The 21763-nt window shown below is 37.8% G+C and overlaps 1 protein-coding gene and 1 non-coding gene across 6 annotated transcripts in view; both read left to right on the forward strand.

Annotated features, from left to right (window-relative positions):
• TMEM50B (transmembrane protein 50B) overlaps window positions 1-21763 on the forward strand; it is a 57405-nt gene that overhangs the window by 27104 nt on the left and 8538 nt on the right. For 4 of the 5 annotated variants that reach the window (XM_069474990.1, XM_069474986.1, XM_069474988.1 and 1 more), the window contains exons 2-5: window positions 12478-12618; window positions 14453-14565; window positions 16178-16245; window positions 20972-21064. In XM_069474990.1, the coding sequence (XP_069331091.1) occupies window positions 12520-12618; window positions 14453-14565; window positions 16178-16245; window positions 20972-21064 (373 nt within the window). In that variant the 5' untranslated portion in view covers window positions 12478-12519. Of the gene's footprint in view, window positions 1-9425; window positions 9447-12477; window positions 12619-14452; window positions 14566-16177; window positions 16246-20971; window positions 21065-21763 lie in introns of those variants that run through there. The other variant, XM_069474989.1, reaches the window with a different exon arrangement.
• On the forward strand, window positions 17326-17432 carry LOC138388779 (U6 spliceosomal RNA). Its single transcript, XR_011234269.1, has one exon. It is a non-coding gene; the product is annotated as a U6 spliceosomal RNA (small nuclear RNA).

Genomic DNA, 21763 nt, shown 5'->3' on the forward strand with positions numbered 1-21763 from the left:
TGGTGTGGAGAACATAGTGATGGGGCAGGAGTGGATGTGGCTAAATCAGTTGGGAAGCTACTGTAATGGGACAGGTGAGAGAATAGTACTCAGGTCACAGTAGTGGTGGAGACGGAGAGAAGTTAGACAAGAGGTATTTGGGAGGCATAATCAGGTGGTGGATTGGATGGGAGCTGTGAGGGAACAGTAGCAAGGATGACACCTGGGTTTCTGGCTTGTATAACTGGATGAATAGTGATTCATTCATTATAGGGAATCCTGGAACAGGATCAGGTTTGGAGTAGGAGATCGTGAACTTGGGTTTGGACACGTTGATTTTAAGGTGACTTTGAGACAGGATGCCAAGCAGGTGCTTGGATGTAGGGACCTTGGACTGAATATATAAATTTGTAAATAAACTTCATATAGAAGCAGTGGAGGGGAGGATTCACCAAATAATCCACATTTTGAATAATTAAAAGTTAATAAGGACATTACTGGGGGAAGTTATAAAGTTTTATTAGTACAATTTAAGTCTCTTTAAGAAGTCTATGTTTCCTATCCTTTCTTTGATTTTATATTTACATCTTTTACCAAAATTGGTGATACTTACTAAGTTGTATTCTCATTATATGTGATTTACAATTCAGAAGGCAAGTAAGCATTCCCTGAGATTAAATATGTAAAATGTCTTTTCCAGAAGTACTTAGATCTCTGAATAATTTATGTTGTTGGATTTTAAGGCCTATAAAACAGTCACACTGTGAGTGCCCAGACACCATGTTTATAGCTAACTCAGGAAGAAAACTGTATTCTCCAGACTTCTTTGGCAAGGTTCAAAACAGCAGTAAGAATCAAGGTCATGGTAGATCTCAGTGGACTGCTTTCTTCTATTTCCAAATGATCACAGTGTTCCTCTAAATTGAGGCTGTTTATCTTCTTATTCTTGTTCTTCTTGCTTTCTTCACCATAGGCAGTGGAACAAACAATAACTTTCTCTCCATGAAATGTGAAATGGAAGAAGTGCTGTGAAACTATGTATGATGATGGGTAGCAATATAGTGTAATGGTTATGGGCATGAATTTTGGAATCAGATATGAACTTCAGTGGGAAGCCTGGTTTTCTTTCTTGTTATCTGTGTGACCATGGCAAGTTAACTATTCTCTGAATCTTTTCGATAATATAGGGATAATAATAGTAACTACCTTAGCATGTTTATGAAGATTTAATGGAATAGTCCCTGTGAAGAGAATTTTTCTGAGGATTGGATGGAGCAGTTTGTAAAAAGCCTAGCATCTATAAGCACCCTATAACTAGTAGTAGTAGTAATAGTGGGGAAGATGTAGAGTCTATTTTTGTTTCATTTGAATCAACTTCTTTTGCTTTGGCCATGTAGACCTAATTAATCTACTGATTTTTTTGTAATAGATTTTTTTAATGATACAAATTGTAATTTAATTTTAAAAAGTGTTAATTGATTTCTGTGCTGTCACGTAAATCCCCTGATGATGAAGGATAAGTGTTATTAATATTTATTTTCCTCACAGTGCCTTGCTTATAGGAGATTTTATGTAAATATTCAGAACATGCTCTCTGGGAGTTAGATGTTGATCAAATACCATAATGTGTGTATGTAATGCCAGGCACGCAGTAATCCAGGGAAGACAGGAAATGAGTGGGAGATGAACACTGATTCTATACTCAGTCCTCTTTCATACTTTCTCCCTGTGATTCCTTAGCTGCCCCCATGACTCCAGTTACTACTTAATTACTGAGAGCCTCTAATCTGTATCTCTGTCTTATACTACTCTTTAAGATTTTAGCTGTCTCATGTACATCTCCACCTCCTTTAGTCATATCAAATACGTATACCCAAACTAACTCCCCTCTCCCAATCTCCCTTTTAGCAGTCCCTATTTAGATTAATGTTCTCTCACCTGCCACTGGGCACACAACCAAGAAGCCCGATAATCATCCTTAGCTCTTTCCTGCCTATTGCTAATACCACTTTAATATTTCTTAAATGAAAATCCTTTTCTTAGCTTGTACCACTTTGCCTTCAGTTTACGTCCTTATTCTATCCCTGTCTAGAATGACAGCAGATATCTCTTTAATATTTTTTAGTTCCTCCTCCACACTGCTGCCACCAGAATTGTCTTTCTGAATCACAGATCTGATCCTGTTACTTCATTGCCTACAAAGCTTTGGTGGTTTCCTATTGCTTAGAGCAAGGATCGCAAACTATAACTTGTGGACAAGTCTGGTCTGCTCCCTGTTATATACATTAAGTTTTATTGGAACACAGACATGTTCATTGGTTCATATATTGCACATGGCTGCTTTCATGCTACAACAGTGGAGTTTAGTAGTTGTGACAGAGACTGTATGGTCCACAAAACTTAAAACATATACTATCTGGGCCGGGCGCGGTGGCTCACGCCTGTAATCCTAACCCTCTGGGAGGCCGAGGCGGGAGGATTGCTTGAGCTCAGGAGTTCGAGACCAGCCTGAGCAAGAGCAAGACCCCCACCTCTACTAAAAATAGAAAGAAATTAGCCAAACAACTAAAAATAGAAAAAATTAGCCAGGCATGGTGGCGCATGCCTGTAGTCCTAGCTACCCGGGCGGCTGAGGCAGGAGGATCCCTTGAGCCCAGGAGTTTGAGGTTGCTGTGAGCTGGGGTGACGCCACGGCACTCTAGCCCAGGCAACAGAGTGAGACTCTGTCTCAAAAAAAAAAAACAAAACCATATACTATCTGGTTCTTTAGAGCAAAAGTGTGCCAATCTCTGGCATAGAGGCTAGAGTTTGGACTTGAGTAGGCTGAAAAATCCTTAAAGATCTTGTCCCAAGCAAATTAATCACCATCACTCTCTAAAATACCTTAAACTCTACCCTGTTCTGTTTTGGGCCTATGATTGTGCATATTTCATTTCTTTTTTATCTCACAAACCTCTATTCATGCTTCAAAATCCAGCCCAATTTGTTCTTTCTCTATTGAACTTTCCTCAGCTCTTTCTGGCGAGTAGTGTCCTATAACACTTTTTTTTTTTTTTTTTTTAAGGGAAATGCACGGTGTCCAAATAGAGAAAAAAGAGGAGGCTTATTTGATCTGATTGATGGATTGATTTTTTAGAGATGGGGCCTTACTCACCCAGGCTGGAGTTCAGTGACGTCGTCATTGCTCACTGCAGCCTCCAGCTCCTGGGCTCAAGTGATATTTCTGCCTCAGCTTCCCGAGTAGTTGGGACTCCTGGCACATACCACCACACCCTGCTAATTAAAAAATTTTTGCTATGTTGCCTGGGCTGGTCTTGAACTTCTGGCCTCAAGCGATCCTCCCGCTATGACCTCCCAAAGTGCTGGGATTACAGGTGTGAGCCACCACACGGGCCCCTGTAACACTTTTAAAAGATTTTTATTACAACACTTAAAAAAAAATTATAGCCCATAGTATATGTTTATTAAAGCACATATCATAATGCAATTATTGTATTTGTTCTTTTGACAGTGTCTCTAACCAGACTATTCTCTACATTGTTTTAATCATTTTTATATGCTAATTTATAAATGTATATATGTATTATGTATGAACATTACACTATTAACATTTAACAAGTGAAGAGATGGATAAACAAATATGGTTATTAAAGAAGTTTGATTAAATGACAAATTTCAGAATTAGATATGGTGTTTGGGACTCTGCACATGTACATTATTCAAATCATGTTTGGATGTTAAAAAGTATAATGATTTTTTCCTCTTGCTTTTTGGAAGTGTCCTTGGTTTCCTAAACTGAGTTTTTGAAAACGAAATTTTGACGGTTGAGTCACTTAAAATGCCCTCTGAGAAGAACTCGTATTTCCTTTTATAAAGAGTTGCCTCTCAGTAATAGGAATAATTGCTTTACTAATGTATTATAAGACTTGTGGGTCAGACCAGTAATCCATTAGTTCAGTTCAATAAGTCTTCTTTTTTTAAAAATTGATACCAGGGTCAGTTTTGTGGGAGAACATACCAATAATTTCCTTGACCTTAAAAAATCTTTTTAGATTTATTAAAAGCAGTTACAGACATATGACACTACTGTACAAGAGGTTTCTCAACAGGCAAAAAGAATGAGCAAGTTCATTATCTTAATTACAATAACTTTTTAAAACTTTGTATTTAAAAAAAAACAATTTATGCTCAACACAACAAACTTTGAAAATATACAAACAAAAAGCAAAACACATGATCCTACCACCCACATATGTAACAATATTATGAAAGTACTGGTGTTTGTCCTTCCAGTGTTTATATATATATGTGTTTTTACATACAAATACTGTTAATTTTTTTTCTAAAAATGAAATAATACTATAGATATAATTTTGTAATCTTTTTTTTTTTTTTTTTTTTGAGACAGAGTCTCACTCTGTTGCCCAGGCTAGAGTGAGTGCCGTGGCGTCAGCCTAGCTCACAGCAACCTCAAACTCCCGGGCTCAAGCGATCCTCCTGCCTCTGCCTCCCAAGTAGCTGGGACTACAGGCATGCACCACCATGCCTGGCTAATTTTTTCTATATATATTTTTAGCTGTCCATATAATTTCTTTCTATTTTTAGTAGAGATGGGGTCTCGCTCTTGCTCAGGCTGGTCTCGAACTCCTGAGCTCAAACGATCCGCCCACCTCGGCCTCCCAGAGTGCTAGGATTACAGGCGTGAGCTACCGCGCCCGGCCTAATTTTGTAATCTTTTTTCACTTAATATTAGTCATTACCATTTTCTTATTGCCATTAAATGTTTTTGAAAAATAGGTTTTTTAACTTTTTTTTTTTTTTTTTGAGACAAAGTCTCACTCTGTCACCCGGGCTAGAGTGAGTGCCGTGGCGTCAGCCTAGCTCACAGCAACCTCAAATTCCTGGGCTCAAGCAATCCTCCTGCCTCAGCCTCCTGAGTAGCTGGGACTACAGGCATGTGCCACCATGCCCGGCTAATTTTTTCTGTATATATTTTTAGTTGTCCGTATAATTTCTTTCTATTTTTAGTCTGTTTTTAGTAAAGACAGGGTCTTGCTCTTGCTCAGGCTGGTCTGGAACTCCTGAGCTCAAACGATCCACCCGCCTCGGCCTTCCAGAGTGCTAGGATTACAGGCGTGAGCCACCGCGCCCTGCCAAAAAATAGATTTTTAATGTCTGCATTAATCTGTTTTACTTAAACATTTATTCTATTATTGGACATTTAGATTTTATCTAGGTACTCTTTGCCTTTATTAAGTCTCCAAAGGCCCATCTTTGGTTAAATATTGCCTGTGTATTTTCCACTTTAAGTTAGGGAGCCAGGATTAGTGTTGTCAGTTGCCATTAAACCAAGACTGTGTCATGACAAAATAGGCTTATCTTTTGGTAAATATCAATAATAAAACCCTCATGAAAGTTGATCTTCCCAGTTGAGAGTGTTAATTCCTAGTATAGTAGTAACCCTTTCTGCTCTTAAATGTTTACCATAGTGTCTGGGCTCGTGGTGTCTTGGCCCCTTTTCTTCTCAAAGTTCTTAAGTCAGTTTCCCCTTTACAACTCAGTGAAACTCCAGATCCTTAATGAGGTCCATGTAATCTTTAAGGAGACTTGGCCCTTACCTGTCTTGCTCCATCTTTATTCAAGCCACTTGCTCCACTAAATTACTTTATCCTGACTTTTCTTGGTACCTGCTAATTCTTTCTGGCCAGTACCAAAGAAACTTAAGTCCTTTGTGTATAATTTTCCCTCTCCCTACTCTACTTGTTTCACTTCTCTTTTAATTAATTTTACTCAACTTTTAAACTTCAGTAGGTTTTTCAATTTTAGCAAATTTTATCTTTTCAGAGAGTCTTTCCCTAACTACCTATTCTAAAATAGGCCTGCTGATTGCTTGAGCCCAGGAGTTAGAGGATACTGTGAGCTATGGTCATGCACTGCACTCCAGCCTGGATGACAGAGCAAGGCCCCATCTCTAAAAAGTCAGTTAATCAAATGAAATCAAATCAAATATGCCTCCCCTTTATTCAGATCCTGTGAATTTCCTTCATAGCCATTATTTGTATAAATTTGTTTTGATGTTCCTTTGCCCCATCCCATCCCTGACCTACCCGACTGAAGCCCCAGGAGGCAGGAGACCAGGACTTATTTCATAAAAATAGCTATAGATTTTTGCTTATGGAACTATTTATAATAGGCTAATATATGGGAAGTAAATTTTATTTTGTTTTAATCTTCAGGCTTTGTCTTAGGTTCATGGTGACCTTCCCCATACTTGTTTTAGCCAGTTAATATTTAATCTTTCATAACAATTCATTAACCTGTCTGCAGAATATCTTGATAAAATGTGCTCATATTGCATTCAGAGTAAGACATTAGTACAGCTAAATCATATCTGAATAAGATTTTTAAAACTTTTTTTGGTAAAATGTACATACCGTTAAACATACAGATCTTAAGTGTACGCTTCAGTGACTTGATAAATGTATATACCTTTGTGACCACTATCCCAATCAAGATACAGAACATTTCCATCATCACCTCAAAAAGTCCTCACCCCCTATAGGTAGCTACTGGTTTTTTTTTTTGTTTTTGTTTTTTTTTTTTTGAGACAGTGTCTCACTCTGTTGCCCGGAGTTGGGGTGTCATGGTGTCAAGCTCACAGCAACCTCAAACTCCTGGGCTCAAGCAATCCTTCTGCCTTGGCCTCGCAAGTAGCTGGGACTACAGGCTTGCGCCACCATGCCCAGCTAATTTTTTTCTATATATATTTTTAGCTGTCCAGATCATTTCTTTCCATTTTTAGTAGAGACGGGGTCTCGCTCTTGCTCAGGCTGGTCTTGAACTCCTGACCTCGAGGGATCCTCCTGCCTCGGCCTCCCAGAGTGCTAGGATTACAGGTGTGAGCCACCACGCCTGGCCAGTAGCTACTGTTTTGATTTCAGTGACCATTGATAAGTTTTACCTCTTCTTAAGCTTCATTTAAATGGAATCATACAGTATATACTGTTTTGTGTCTGCCTTCTTTTACTCAAATCATGTTTGTGTGGTTATGTGTATCAGTTCATTTTTTTTCTATTCCTGAATAGTATTCTATTGTATGAATAGATATAATTTGTTTTACCATTCTTTTATTGATGAACACTTAGGTTGTTTCAGTTTTGGGCTGTTATCAATAAAACTACTACAGACTTTCTGGTACAAAGCTTTTTTGTGTGTGGATGTGTGTTTTCACTTCTCTTTGGTAAACTCCTAGGAATGGAATTGCTGGGTTTTACATAGGTTTATTTTATTTTATTTTATTTTTTTTTGAGACAGAGTCTTACTCTGTTGCCCAGGCTAGAGTGAGTGCCGTGGCGTCAGCCTAGCTCACAGTAACCTCAAACTCCTGAGCTCAAGCGATCCTCCTGTCTCAGCCTCCCGAGTAGCTGGGACTACAGGCATGCACCACCATGCCCGGCTAATTTTTTCTATATATATTTTTAGCTGTCCATATAATTTCTTTCTATTTTTAGTAGAGATGGGGTCTCGCTCTTGCTCAGGCTGGTCTCGAACTCCTGAGCTCAAACGATCCGCCCACCTTGGCCTCCCAGAGTGCTAGGATTATAGGCGTGAGCCACCGCGCCCGGCCTACATAGGTTTATTTTTAACTTTATAAAAAACTACCACCAGAAATGTAGAATTCCACTTGTTCTACATCCTCACTGATGTTTGGTGGTGTCAATTTTTTTAATTTTAGTTATTCTAGTGGATGTGAGTTAGTATTTCATTGTTTTGCATTTCCCTGGTGACTAACAATGTTGAACACCTTTTTAAGTGCTTACTGTCATTGTTTGTTCAAATGTTTTGTACGCTTTTTTTTTTTTTTTTTTTTTTTTTTTGAGACAGGGTCTTACTCTGTCTGCCTGGCTAGAGTGCAGTGGTGTCACCATAGCTCACCGCAGCCTCAAACTCCTGGGCTCAAGCTATCTCCCTGCCTTGGCCTCCTGAGTAGCTGGGACTATAGGCGGGCTCGACCACACCTGGCTAATTTTTGTATTTTTTGTAGAGACAGTGTCTCACTCTTGCACAGGCTGGTCTCAAACTCCTGACCTCAAGCGATCCTCCTACCTCAGCCTCCCAGAGTGTTAGGATTACAGGAATGAGCCACTGTGCCTGGCCAGGAGTTCTTTATATATTCTAGATGTAAGTCCTTTGCCAGATATTTGTTTGGCAAATATTGTCTCCCAGTACTTTTTTATTTATTGTACTCTTTTCAGATTAACAATTGGACCCATTACTTTAAATTTAAAGTTATCTCACTTAAAACTATATTTAAGCATATTATTTGAAAATGTAACTGACATACTGTTTAGAAATAAATTTATCTTGTAGACATTCTATACAATGTTGTAATTTTTGCTTTAAATGATTGTCTTTTAAATAAAGAGAAGAAAATGATAGTCTTTTATATTTATCTACATATTGAACATTTTTGCTACTCTTCATTCCTTCCTGTAGATCTGAGTTTCATCTGGTATCATTTCCCTTCAGCCTGAAGAATTCCTTTAGCATTTCTTTTAGTGCAAATCTTGTGATGAATTATCACAGTTTTGGTTTACTTGAAAGTACCTTTATTTTACTCTCATTTAAAAATAAAAGCTTTACTGAGATATATACACGGTAACATTTACCTGTTTTAAGTGTACAATTCAATGATTTTTAGTATATTTACAGAGTAGTGCAGTTATTGCCACAATCTAATTTTAACATCTTGTGCCTTTTTGTAGCCGCTCCCTATCTTCCTCCTCCCCATCCCTAGGCAACCATTATCTACTTTCTGTCTATAGATTTGCCTATTCTGGACATTTCATGTAAATAGGGTAATATAATACGTGGTCTTTTGCTTTTTACTTAGCATGTTTTTGAAGGTCTTCCAGGTAGTAACATCTATGAGTACTTCATTCCTTTTTATTGCTGAATTTGTTTGGATATACTGTATTGTATTTATCCATCTATTGATATATATTGGCTTGCTTCCTTTCCTTGGCTGTCAGTAATGTGGCTATGAACATGTATGTACAAGTTTTTGTGTAGATGTTTTCATTTCTCTTGGGTAAGTAGATAGGAGTAGAATTGCTGTCACCCTCATTTTTTAAGAATATTTTTGCTGGCTATAGTAGTTGGGTTTGGTTTTGTTTTGTTTTGTTTTTTGAGACAAGGTCTTGCTCTGTGGTTCAGGATAAAAAGCAGTGGCGTGATCATAGCTCACTGCAACCTCAACTCCTGGGCCAAGCAGTCCTCCTGCCTCAGTCTTCCGAGTAGGTAGGACTACAGTTGCGTGCCACCATGCCTGGCTAAGTGTTTTTGTTTTGTTTTGTTTTGGTTTTTTTGGTAGAGACAGAAGTCTCGCTTTGTTACTCAGGCTGTTCTCAAACTCCTGACCTCAAGTGATCCTTCCACCTCAGCCTCCCAAAGTGCTGGGATTACAGGTGTGAGCCAGCTTACCCAGCCTTAAAGCATTTTTTAAAATTGGCATTCTATTGTCTTCTGGCCTCCATTGTTTCTGGTGAGAAGTCAGCCATCATTCATCCTGTTCTTCCGCTGTATTTAATGTGTTGATTTTTTCCCCCATAAGGCTGCTTCAAGAGTTTTTCTTTATTTCTGGTTTTCTGCGGTTTATGATGTTTTCTTTCTATTTAGCCTTTTTGGGGTAAACTGCTTGGATTTGGCAGTAACATTTTTCACCAAATTTGAGAGATTTTCAGCCATTATTTATTCAAATATTTTCTTCTTCCTCATTCTGTCTCTTCTTTTTCTGAGATCCCAGTTACACATATATTAGGGCACTCACTATTGTTCCTCAGGCCACAGAGGGTCTGTTCATTCTTTGTTCTCAATCTTTTTTTTTTTTTTAATTTCTGTTCTCTAGATTGGATAATTTCTTTTGATCTTTAAGTTTACTGTCCTTTTTTCCTACTGCCTCTAAGCTGCTATTAAGCCCATTTAGTTACTTTTTAAATTCAAATATTATAATTTTCACTTCTAGAATTTATATTTCTTTCTTTTAAAAATTATTTATCTTTTTCTACTGAGATTCTCCATTCTGTCAATTATTTTGACCATGTTTTCCTGTAACTCCTTGAATGTGATAATAATGGCTGCTTTAAAGTCCTTATCTCCTAATTTCAATATCTGAGTAATTTTGGGGTCTCTTTCTAGTGATTGTTCTTTTTCCTCCTTAAAAATGGATCACATTGTCCTGCTTCTTGGCATGTCCAGTAATTTTTAAATTATATGTTAGACATTGTGAATAATGTATTATAAGATTCCAGATTCACTTATCTTCATCTGAAGAGCATTGCTCTTTGTTATACTAGGCAGGTAAAATATTGGCTGATCATCCTGAAATTGTGGAGACTTGGTTTTGTACTTTGTTAGAGTGTATCCCCAAAGTGTTTACTGATCTTCTCTGACTTGGTAGAACTCATACTCTAAAATGTCTCCCTTGCAGTGCACAGCAGCTAAAATCTCTGCTCAGTCTTTTAGCCTCCCAGCTACTTTTTTCTGCTGGGTTCCTTGGAGTCTCCTCCATGCATGTGCTTTTAGTGGGTTAGCCATATAGTTTATATATGTGTGTGTGTGTGTGTGTATATATATATATATTCTTTCTTTCTTTTTGGAGACAGAGTCTCTGTTGCCCACACGAGTGCCATGGCATCAGCCTAGCTCATAGCAACCTCAAACTCTTGGGCTCAAGTGATCGTCCTGCCTCAGCTTCTTGAGTAGCTGGGACTATAGGTGCGCACCACCATGCCTGGCTAATTTTTTCTATTTTTAGTAGAGACAGGGTCTTGCTCTTGCTCAGGCTGGTCTCGAACTTCTGAGCTCAAGCTGTCCGCCCACCTCGGCCTCCCAGAGTGCTAGGATTACAGGCATGAGCCACTGCGCTTGGCCAGGAATTTATATTAAAGTATTTAGGACTCTCTTTTGTGATCTACCCCTTTTCAAGATTTCCACCCCTCAGTTTCCAGCTGTTCTGATAGTCCTGAACTCCGTCCTCTGACATCTCAAGCCAATAAGACTGTGGCTTTTTTTTTTTTTTTTTTTTTTTTTTTTTTGAGACAGAGTCTCACTCTGTTGCCCAGGCTAGAGTGAGTGCCGTGGCATCAGCCTAGCTCACAGCAACCTCAAACTCCTGAGCTCAAGCGATCCTCCTGTCTCAGCCTCCCAAGTAGCTGGGACTACAGGCATGCGCCACCATGCCCGGCTAATTTTTTCTATATATATTTTTAGCTGTCCATATAATTTCTTTCTATTCTTAGTAGAGGTGGGGTCTCGCTCTTGCTCAGGCTGGTCTCGAACTCCTGAGCTCAAACGATCCGCCCACCTCGGCCTCCCAGAGTGCTAGGATTACAGGCGTGAGCCACCGCGCCCGGCCAAGACTGTGGCTTTTTGCTTAAGTTTTATCCACTCTGTGCCAAGGAGATTCCCTGGGCTAGGAGTGGGGGTTCCTCAGGGAAAAGTTGTATAAAAGTGCATCTCACTTATTGAATTTTCTTTCAAGGGTCAAGTCCTCTCAAGTTTTCTACCTGCTTTTCAGTACTTTCTGGTGCTTTCAAATAAGTTTTTTCTTTCTTTCTAGGATTTATGGTCATTCTGAATCATCTCATGTGGACATAATCTCTTTATTTTTAAAAATTCCCATAAGTATGATACACTTTTATCATTCTTTATCCACATTTCTCTTCTTCTTCCAGTTATCTATTGCTGGCAATAGATATCTATAACATCCAAACCCAGTGGCTTAAAACAGCCATTTTTATTATGCTTATTGGATTCTGTGGATCAGGAATTTGGAAAGGACACAGCCAGAATGACATACCCCCGCACCCTATATCTGGCACCTCACTTGAGAAGGCTTAAAGCTTGGGGGCGATGCTGTAGCTAGGACAGCAATCACCTAAAAGTGTCTTTACTCACATGTCTGGCAGTTGATGTGGGACTTCAACTGGAACTGTGGGCCAAAACATCTACACGTGGTCTCCTCACACCATGTTAGCTTTGGATTTGTTTACATAGTGACTCAGGACTCTAGCTGTTCGTGGTCCAGAGAACCAGGCAGAAGCTGCATTGCCTTCCGTGACCTAACCTTGGAAGTTGCAGAAGTTACATAGCCTCACTTCCTCTACTCTATTGGTCAACCAATCTTTATTGTTGACCCAAATTCAAGGGGAAGTACATAGATCTACCTCTCCATGGGAGAAGTGTCAAAGAATTTAGACGTTTTAAAACCACAGTGTTTGTTTGGCAAAGAGGAAGCTCCCCTGTGTCCTAGCACAGTTCTATATACATCTCAATCGGTACTTGTTGAAGTACTGAATTTTTTCTTCTTAACTATAGTAGACTCAGGCTGGTCTCGAACTTCTGAGCTAAAGTAAATTTGTGTTTAAAGCTTTAAGAAAGGAGTAAGATATTTTTCTTTTTAAAAAGGTTGATCAGTTTTTGTCTTTTTGTTTGTAGGAATACAGTGTTTGATGAAAAATCCATGCTTAAAGAGTAAAAATGGCAGGCTTCCTAGATAATTTTCGTTGGCCAGAATGTGAATGTATTGACTGGAGTGAGAGAAGAAATGCTGTGGCCTCTGTGGTGGCAGGTATATTGGTAAGTGAGAGAGCCTGATTGGTGACATTTATGCCTTATGTTTTGCCTTGGCAATTAATGTTGATTCCTTTGAACTGTGTATACCCTTCCAAAGCTCTTTATTGCACTGCTTTTTGTATACGTGGTTGTCCAAGTTCTAGATACTAACAATGTGCGGTAGGCTCTGGGTTTATCTGACTTTGTAAATTTGTTGAATTTAATATCTTTTCTTCAGTTCCAGTACTAATGCAATTATTATAGGCAGTAGCATTTTTAACTTAATGATACAATATGTATAAGTAGTTTAAGATTCTCAAAGGCTCAGAATTTGATGTAACCAAAAATTATTGTTTTGACTCATTGTAGCTCAGGATGTGTAGGCAACAGTAACAACCTTAGGCTGGCTGCATTAGACCTGAAGCCCTGCAGCTGCTCTAGAGAAGACATACCATCTGTTTCCCCAGCTGCAGCACTGGGGAGGATGTAAAAGGAAGAAATTTGTGGAGGGAACTATTGCTTTTCTTTCCATTTTTTCATAACTTTTTGTTATTGAAAATGATAGGCATATAAACAAAAGTAGAGAGAATAGTATAAAGGTCCTGTCTCCCTCCTCCCCTTGATGATAGGTACCCATGGACCTACAGGTGCACACTACTGTGCCTGGCTCCTGTTGCTTTTTTTTTCTTGAAGCAAATTTCAGTATGTTGGCTGGGTGTGGTGGCTCATGCCTGTAATCCCAGCACTCTGGGAGGACTAGGTGGGAGGATCACTTGAGGTCAGGAGTTCAAGACCAGCCTGAGCAAGAGTGAGACCCCGTCCCTACTAAAAATAGAAAAAACTTAGATGGGCAACTGAAAATAGAAAAAATTAGCTGGGCGCAGTGGCACACGCCTGTACTCTGAGCTACTCGGGAAGCTGAGGCAGGAGGATTTCTTGAGCCCAGGAGTTTGAGGTTGCTTGAGCTAGGCTACGCCACTGCACTCTAGCCTGGGCGACCTCCACTGCACTGTATCCAGGGCGACAGAGTGAGACTGTCTCAAAAAGAAAAAAAAAAAAATCGGTATCTTACATTTTAAAAATTCATCTCTTTCAATGTGCATATAGTTCTATACCTGAAGTCCAATAGAAAAGCCAAACAAAATGATATCAAGCAGAGCAGGAACGAAAGATAATTGCGAAGCACTCTGCATGTAGAATTCTTTTAGATGTTTGTGTTTTTCTTGTGCTTTATGGTCATCTCATCTACACTTAATTTACCTAAGAAATTCTTTAGCAACTTGTATACTTTAAGTCTGTTCAGCTTAGTTTACATAGAAACATTACATTTTATAAGCTCATGTTCAGTTGTACAATATTTAATTAAATTACATAATTAAAACTATAGCAAGCCTAAATCACTTTGGAGATGTGACAACTGACTCTTGGTAAGTATACAACTCATTTGTGGGAGCAAAAGTGCCTGGGCATATTAAAAGAGAATGTTCTCCACAGAGACGATAAGGCACATCAGGAAATCAGAGAGTTAGTTACATTGGAGGTTAGTTAAGAGAGTTTCTGCTGCATATAGTAATGGTGGATGAAAAAAGCAAATAAGCCATTCCCAAATAATAAATTTTTCAATGTGCCCTGAGGGCAGAACTTCAGAATCTTACACAGATTTAATTATGTTCACCTCATCTGCTATAAAGAATAAGTAAACAAGGAATTCTTATTTTTTATATTTCAGCAACTAAAACTTAAAGTAGAAATATTTTATGTTCCATTTATATATCTGTAGGAAAAAAAGGAATGTTAAAGAGAAAGCATTATACTAACAAGAGTTTCAGTGTTTCAATGACTTTGGCTGGTTCTTAAGTTTTTTACAGGCTGGTGGATAATGATTGATGCAGCTGTGGTATATCCTAAGCCAGAACAGTTGAACCATGCCTTTCACACATGTGGCGTGTTTTCCACATTGGCTTTCTTCATGTAAGTATCAAGGTAATTCTCAATTCAAGATTATTTTTCTAAAAATATTTTTCCTTTAATGTTCAGTGCTTTCTTGAATAACTTTTAGTTTAATTGATGGACTCTTCTTTAACAGTATAAATATATATTCCCATTTTATTAAGTGTTCTTTGTTTTTGTCTTTTACCAAAAATAGATGTGGAATTTAGTCAAATACCTTATCATCTACAAAGATTATCATGTGATCTTTCTTCTTGTATTTGTTAAACTGATCAATTAATATATTTTGTCAGTTCCAAGATATACTTTTTCACATATTAATATCTCTGAATGTTAGGATATATCTTACAGTCAGTTATATCTTAGAATTATAATTAATAACATTTTTCTTTCTTGGCAGCATTGAAAAATAATGGTGTATCTTAAAATTGATAGCATCTTAGATTTAATGAAGTATGTTACATTTCTACATTTTTTTAGTAGTGAATCAACTGTGAGTGTTGTAGTACACTAAACTTTTACCATGGAGTATTATTTTTTTTAAAATGTGCTCTTTGACTATGTTTGCCAACATATGGGGGAAGGCAGGATTAGCCTCAAATGAGATTGGTTTGTGGATTTTGTTTTTTATTAAATTATTTTCAGATTTATCGGTTACCTCACTTCATAAAAGTTTGGAAGCTTTTTATGGATGTCTTTTAGCAATTAAAAAATACATTAAACATTAAGATTACATAATTTTCTTAATACTGCTAGGAGTTTAAAAAAAGGTTATATTATGGAAAATGGAATTACTTAAATCCATTCAGGCTGCTAAGAAAATGCAATTTCTGCTACTAATTAATGCACCTTGCTCTAATAAAAATGGAAGGAGAAGCTGAATAAAATGGGCCTATTTATTATACATAGACTAAATATTTTCTCAGTTTAAGAAATGGGTCAGAGAAAATCACTTTTAACACAAAGAGAAACTGTTTAACTCTTGATTATAATGAAAACCTTAAAATGGTACAACCAACACTGAGTCAGTCATTCATGTATAAATGTAAAGTAGTCAAAGGAATCAGAAAATTGTTCCTTCTTTTATAATCTCTGGAGACAAGTGATATAGCAATTTCTTAAAATAAATGTTTTCTGTCTACGACCATATCACACCGAATGCGCCTGATCTCGGAAGCTAAGCAGGGTCAGGCTTGGTTAGCACTTGGATCGGAGACCACCTGGGACTATCGAGTGTTGTTCCCACAAAACTGTTTTTGGGGAAAAAAAAAAAAAAAAAAAAAGAAAGAAAATAAGAGAGTAATAAAGACAAAAACAAAAAAAGAAATAAAGATTTAAAAAAAATTAAAAAAAATATATTGGGTGTTGTAGGCTTTTTTAATACGATAAAAAAGTAAATAAAAAGGAAAAATATATTTATTTAAGTTTTAAAAAAATGTGTTTTCTGTGTGTACTTTAGGAAAATAATACTAACATAACATTTCTATCCACTAGCATTTAGGTTAAAAAGTACATTTAGTTATTCAGATGTTGATGTTAAATAAGAAAGAATCTGTTTCCCTTCTAAGTGATTTCTAAATACCGGAGTATTTTAACAGCATAAAACTCATTAGATGATTTTGTATTGTTCTAGGATAAATGCTGTATCCAATGCTCAGGTGAGAGGTGACAGCTATGAAAGCGGCTGTTTAGGAAGAACAGGTAAAGGCACTTTGCGCTGTTAATATATGTTGACAAAATAGAAATTTATCAACAGGAAAAACAAAGCCTCTCTTATGAGTCTTTTTTTTTTTTTTTTTTTTTTGAGACAGAGTCTCACTCTGTTGCCCGGGCTAGAGTGAGTGCCGTGGCGTCAGCCTAGCTCACAGCAACCTCAAACTCCTGGGCTTAAGCGATCCTACTGCCTCAGCCTCCCGAGTAGCTGGGACTACAGGCATGCGCCACCATGCCCGGCTAATTTTTTTGTATATATATATTTTAGTTGTCCATATAATTTCTTTCTATTTTTAGTAGAGATGGGGTCTCGCTCTTGCTCAGGCTGGTCTCGAACTCCTGACCTCCTGACCGCCAGCGATCCACCCGCCTCGGCCTCCCAGAGTGCTAGGATTACAGGCGTGAGCCACTGCGCCCGGCCTCTTATGAGTCTTTATTCAGAATGCATAATGATTCTATAAAATATTTTTTAATAACATTGAACAAAATTTAGTGTTTTTCAAACCCCTAAGAAAGTTACTGCCAGAAGTTACTATTTTTGTTATGTTATACTGCCCACAGTATAAATAAAATGTTACTATTCAAAATCAGCGGCTCTTGGACTCCAGGTTACTCTTCCAGTGCTAATGATGGATTTATTTTTATCCTAATTACTGAGCAGTAATGTTACTTTCATGATTTTTAATACCAAAGCAATGAACACATTAGGGAGTCAAAACTAGGACTGCAGTGTTTTCACATTTTAATTCTGTTCACCTGAGTAGCCACTCACAGACTACAATACAATTGTTTATGAGAAACATGCTGTTTATCTGCACTTTATTTTTGGAGTTTGAATTCTTTTGAATTGTCATCCAATAGTATTTTTCTTTTATTTAAGTTATAACACATTCTGTTAGAATCCAGAGGTTTGTTTTCAGTGGAATTTCAGTTCCCTTTGTAAAAGGTATAGAGCAGGGAGTCCTATTTCCAACCTTCAAGGACCAGGGAGGGTGATTGGTGGTTATTGTCAGAAATTTGGGGTAGGTGGGAGAGGAATTTTGAAGGATGATTAAAAATAATAGCAAATTGCTCGCTTCGGCAGCACATATACTAAAATTGGAACGATACAGAGAAGATTAGGATGGCCCCTGCACAAGGATGACATGCAAATTCATGAAGCGTTCCATATTTAAAAAAAGAAAGAAAGAAAGAAAGAATGAAAAAAAAATAATAGCAAATCCTTATAGGATGCTTAATGTGTCCCAGAAACTGTCCTGAGAGTTTTACATGTTAACTCATTTAATTATCATAAGAAGTGAGTGCTCTTATTGTCTCCATTTCTAGATAAAGGAGCTAAGGTAGAGAGAGCTTAAATGTTTGTCCAAAGTCACAGAGCAAGTAAGTGGTGGAGCCAGGATTGAACACTGACAGTCTGGCTCCATGCTCTTAGCCACTGTGCTGTGATTGTTTCCTTTCCAGAACCATATAGTACCCTATATATTTTTTTCTTTTCATCAGCTTGATTGAGTACAATGTATATACAATAAAATTCACCAATTTTTTTTTTTTTTTTTTTTTTTTTTGGGGAGACAGAGTCTCACTCTGTCACCCAGGCTAGAGTGCCGTGGCATCAGCCTAGCTCACAGCAACCTCAAACTCCTGGGCTCAAGCAGTCCTCCTGCCTCAGCCTCCTGAGTAGCTGGGACTACAGGCATGTGCCACCATGGCCGGCTAATTTTTTATGTATATATATTTTTAGTTGTCCATATAATTTCTTTCTATTTTTTTAGTAGAGACAGGGTCTCACTCTTGCTCAGGCTGGTCTCGATCGAACTCCTGACCTCGAGCGATCCACCTGCCTCGGCCTCCCAGAGTGCTAGGATTACAGGCGTGACCCACCTCACCCAGCCAGAATTCACCAATTTACAATGTACAGTTTGAGTTTTAACAAATGTGTACAGTTCTGTAACTGCAACCACAGTCATAATATAGAACATTTCCATTACCCCCAAAAGTTTCCTCCTTTTTTAGCTAATCCCCATTTCCTCACCTCCTGGCCAGCACTGATCTGCTTTCTATCACTGTAGTTTTGCCTTTTTTACAACTATATATAAATTGGATCGTACAGTAAATTCATAACCTTATAAACCAAATAAAGGAGCTGTGAAGAGCCTAGCTTTCTTTCCTACCTGATGCTTTAAATGCTGATGTAGATTTTATAACCTTACTTCTACTGGAATCCATGGAGAATTAGGGAGGAGGGTATGATAACAAATGATAGATAAGTCTAAGTTGAAAGTACAGGAAGGAGAAAATGGTGACAAATGATGGATGAGTCTAAGTTAAAGGTACATTCTGGTCTGGGCACAGTGGCTCACACCTGTAATCCTAGCACTCTGGGAGGTTGAGGCAGGAAGATCGCTTCAGGTCAGGAGTTCGAGACTAGCCTGAGCAAGAGCAAGATCCTGTCTCTACTTAAAAAATAGAAAAAATAAATTAGCCAAGCAACTAAAAATAGAAAAAATTAGCTGGGCTTGGTGGCGTGTACCTGTAGTCCCAGCTACTTGAGAGGCTGAGTCAGGAAGATCACTTGAGCCCAGGAGTTTGGGGTTGCTGTCAACTCGGCTGATGCCATGGCACTCTAGCCTGGGCAACAGAGTGAGACTCTGTCTCAAAAAAAGAGAAAAAAAAAGTGCATTCTGCGTGTGTGTGCATATGCACGCACGCACGCATGCATGTGTACATGTGAGCTCACTTTTTAGTCTGTCATGTGGCCCAACCTCAGCAGTAATGTCAGGAATGAGGGGAGACAAAGAATAAGAAATGTATTAGCAAATGAGAGTGTTGTGGTAGAGCACACAATAATTTACTTGTTTTTCTTTAAAGAATATTCCACAGACATGCTAGGCATGGTGGTTCACACCTGTAATCCCAGTGACTCTGGAGGCTGAGGCAGGAGAACTGCTTGAGCCCAGGAGATCGAGACTAGCCTGGGAAACATAGTGAGACCCCCATCTCAAAAAAATTAAAAAAAAATTTATCTGGGCATAGTGGCATGTGCTTGTAGTCTCAGCTACTCAGGAGTCTGAGGAAGGAGGATGACTTGAGCCCAGGAGTCTGAGGTTGCAGTGGGCTATGACTGCACCATTGCACTTTAGCCTGGGTGGCAGAACAAGACCTTACTCTTAAAAAAAATCCACAGACATTACTGCGGATTACGTTACTATTAATATTATCTATTTTTTATAGAGCATTTCATTGTAACTTATCTAAAGTTTTTTAGATTACAGGTAGAACTTGTGTTTGCCTTTGATCTGTCTGATTCCAAAGCCCATACTTTTTACCCTTACCAAGTGATTGTTACATTTTATTCCATGATTATTTCCTACTCAGTTAAAATCCACAATGCAATTTATATTTACATGTGGTGCATATAGTGCACGTTTTGTCTAGTGCTTCAAAAATTCAGGGCAAACTGTTTTATAGGCATGCTGAGACATTGCTACTTTAAGCTTTCATACTACCTAAATGGTTTGTTTGTGAACCATCTCCATTTAATTCCCAGAGAAATTTATAGGAAAATATTATCAAAATAATAAATATACTATAAATGAAACAGTTAAATAACAAAGCTATTAATATAAAAAGGAACAGAAACTAGGTAGAAAAAAATATCATTGTTCTTAGAATCTTGGACAAGATGGATGCTTTTAATTGTTCATTAGCCTTAACTCAGAGCTTCCTTGTAGCCAAAGCAAAAAAGGGAAAATGTTATTTTATTTTTTGTTAAACAAAAGCATATTTATTTTTCAAGAGAGATTTTTTTCTTGTTTAATTCTATTAGAAAGTTTAACATGTATGGACATCATAAAGAAAATGATGGAAAATAATTAAAAGGATTTTTTTTGAGACAGAGTCTCACTCTGTGTTTGATCAGTGCTTTTCCCTTGTGTCTAAAATATATGAATTTCTGTTCACTTAGTAACAGAATATTTGCAATTAAGGCAAATTTAGTTTTCTATTATGGAAATTGGCTAGGATTTTATTTTCACTTCAGTGGAACTTTGTTCCCCTTCTGCGGGGTGATGGGGTGTCGATATACTTGTGTACGGGGTCTGGCACAAGCGTTAACCTGATTTCCTAAAAAATATGTTGACTCTACTTGTGTTCAGATAATTACGTTATTGGGATTCTATAATTTCATGCAATACAGAGTTGAAGAGATGCTTCTGACTGAACTTTTCAAGGGTATGTGGTACAAGTTGGCTACCTCAGCTCTGAAGCCTCAATATACTCCTGAAGAATGGCTGCCATTTGCACCGTATTGAGTAATGGTGTGATTTTGGAAGCTTACCACTGATTAAAAAGGAACATATTTGTCCTTATTCATTTGAAGTCTCTCATTCTCATGCGGTAATGGCTATGTGAAATCTATTTTCTACTTTTAATGGAACAATTCTTTGATAATATAACAGGGTCATTTTTTAATTAGGGTATGAGCTTCTCTAGTCAGTAAAAGGATAACTTCCCTTTCCAGGTATGGTTAACCCCTTTTAGTTTTTGTTAGTTTTTTAAAAAAATCATGATTCAGTTAACTTACAGCAGATTTATGTAAATACCTGACTATCTTTGATATGTACAGTAGGTTCATAGTGTTTCTAGTGTTAGGGATTCCTAAGACATTATAGAGCTGCAAAAATGAGCAAAATCATGAAACCTCTTCTCCACACAGGTGCTCGAGTTTGGCTTTTCATTGGTTTCATGTTGATGTTTGGGTCACTTATTGCTTCCATGTGGATTCTTTTTGGTGCATATGTTACGCAAAGTAAGTATTTATTCTTCCTTTATTTTGTAGGAGAGATTCAGATATGTCTTTTATATTTGGCTAACTCCACCTGGAGTGAAATTTAGTGTAATTATTCAGTTAGCTTGAAGATATTATTCTGTTTGAAGATACATGAATTGTTTAATAAAACTTGTCAGTGGGGTCACTTAGTGCAATGGGGTAACCTTGACTAGGAAATCCAAGCCACTGACAAAGCCCCTACCTTTCAGCCCATCTCCAGAGTTTCTGATTTCCTTCCTAACCTTGGATAGTCAGCCACTTATACTAGAGGTCCATTTACTTGAGGTTGCAGTGGTAAAAGTGAGAAAACCAGTATGGGCCTACTGTCCCTGGTATGCAATTCTAAAATCCACAAAGGCTACACATTAAGTTTTTCATAACCAGTTTGGCAGCAAAACCTGATCTCAACTGACATGGGCCTCATTATGGTCTTTATCCCATTTAGTGTAAGTATTCAAATGTTTTATTGCAGGAATGAATATGGATGTATTTGATTATGGGATGCTTGTCCAGACCCAGCTGGCTGTGCTATGTTATATATATGTTTTATCTTACTGTTCTTAAATCTGAAAAATTCTGAATTCCAAAGCATACCTTGCCCCAAAGATTTCAGATAAGGGGTGTGGACCCTGATATCTTTCTTTTCTTTCCACTAATACCACCTCTGTCCAACCTAAT

The sequence above is a fragment of the Eulemur rufifrons genome, chromosome 7, assembly GCF_041146395.1.
Source record: "Eulemur rufifrons isolate Redbay chromosome 7, OSU_ERuf_1, whole genome shotgun sequence".
Lineage (NCBI taxonomy): Eukaryota > Metazoa > Chordata > Mammalia > Primates > Lemuridae > Eulemur > Eulemur rufifrons.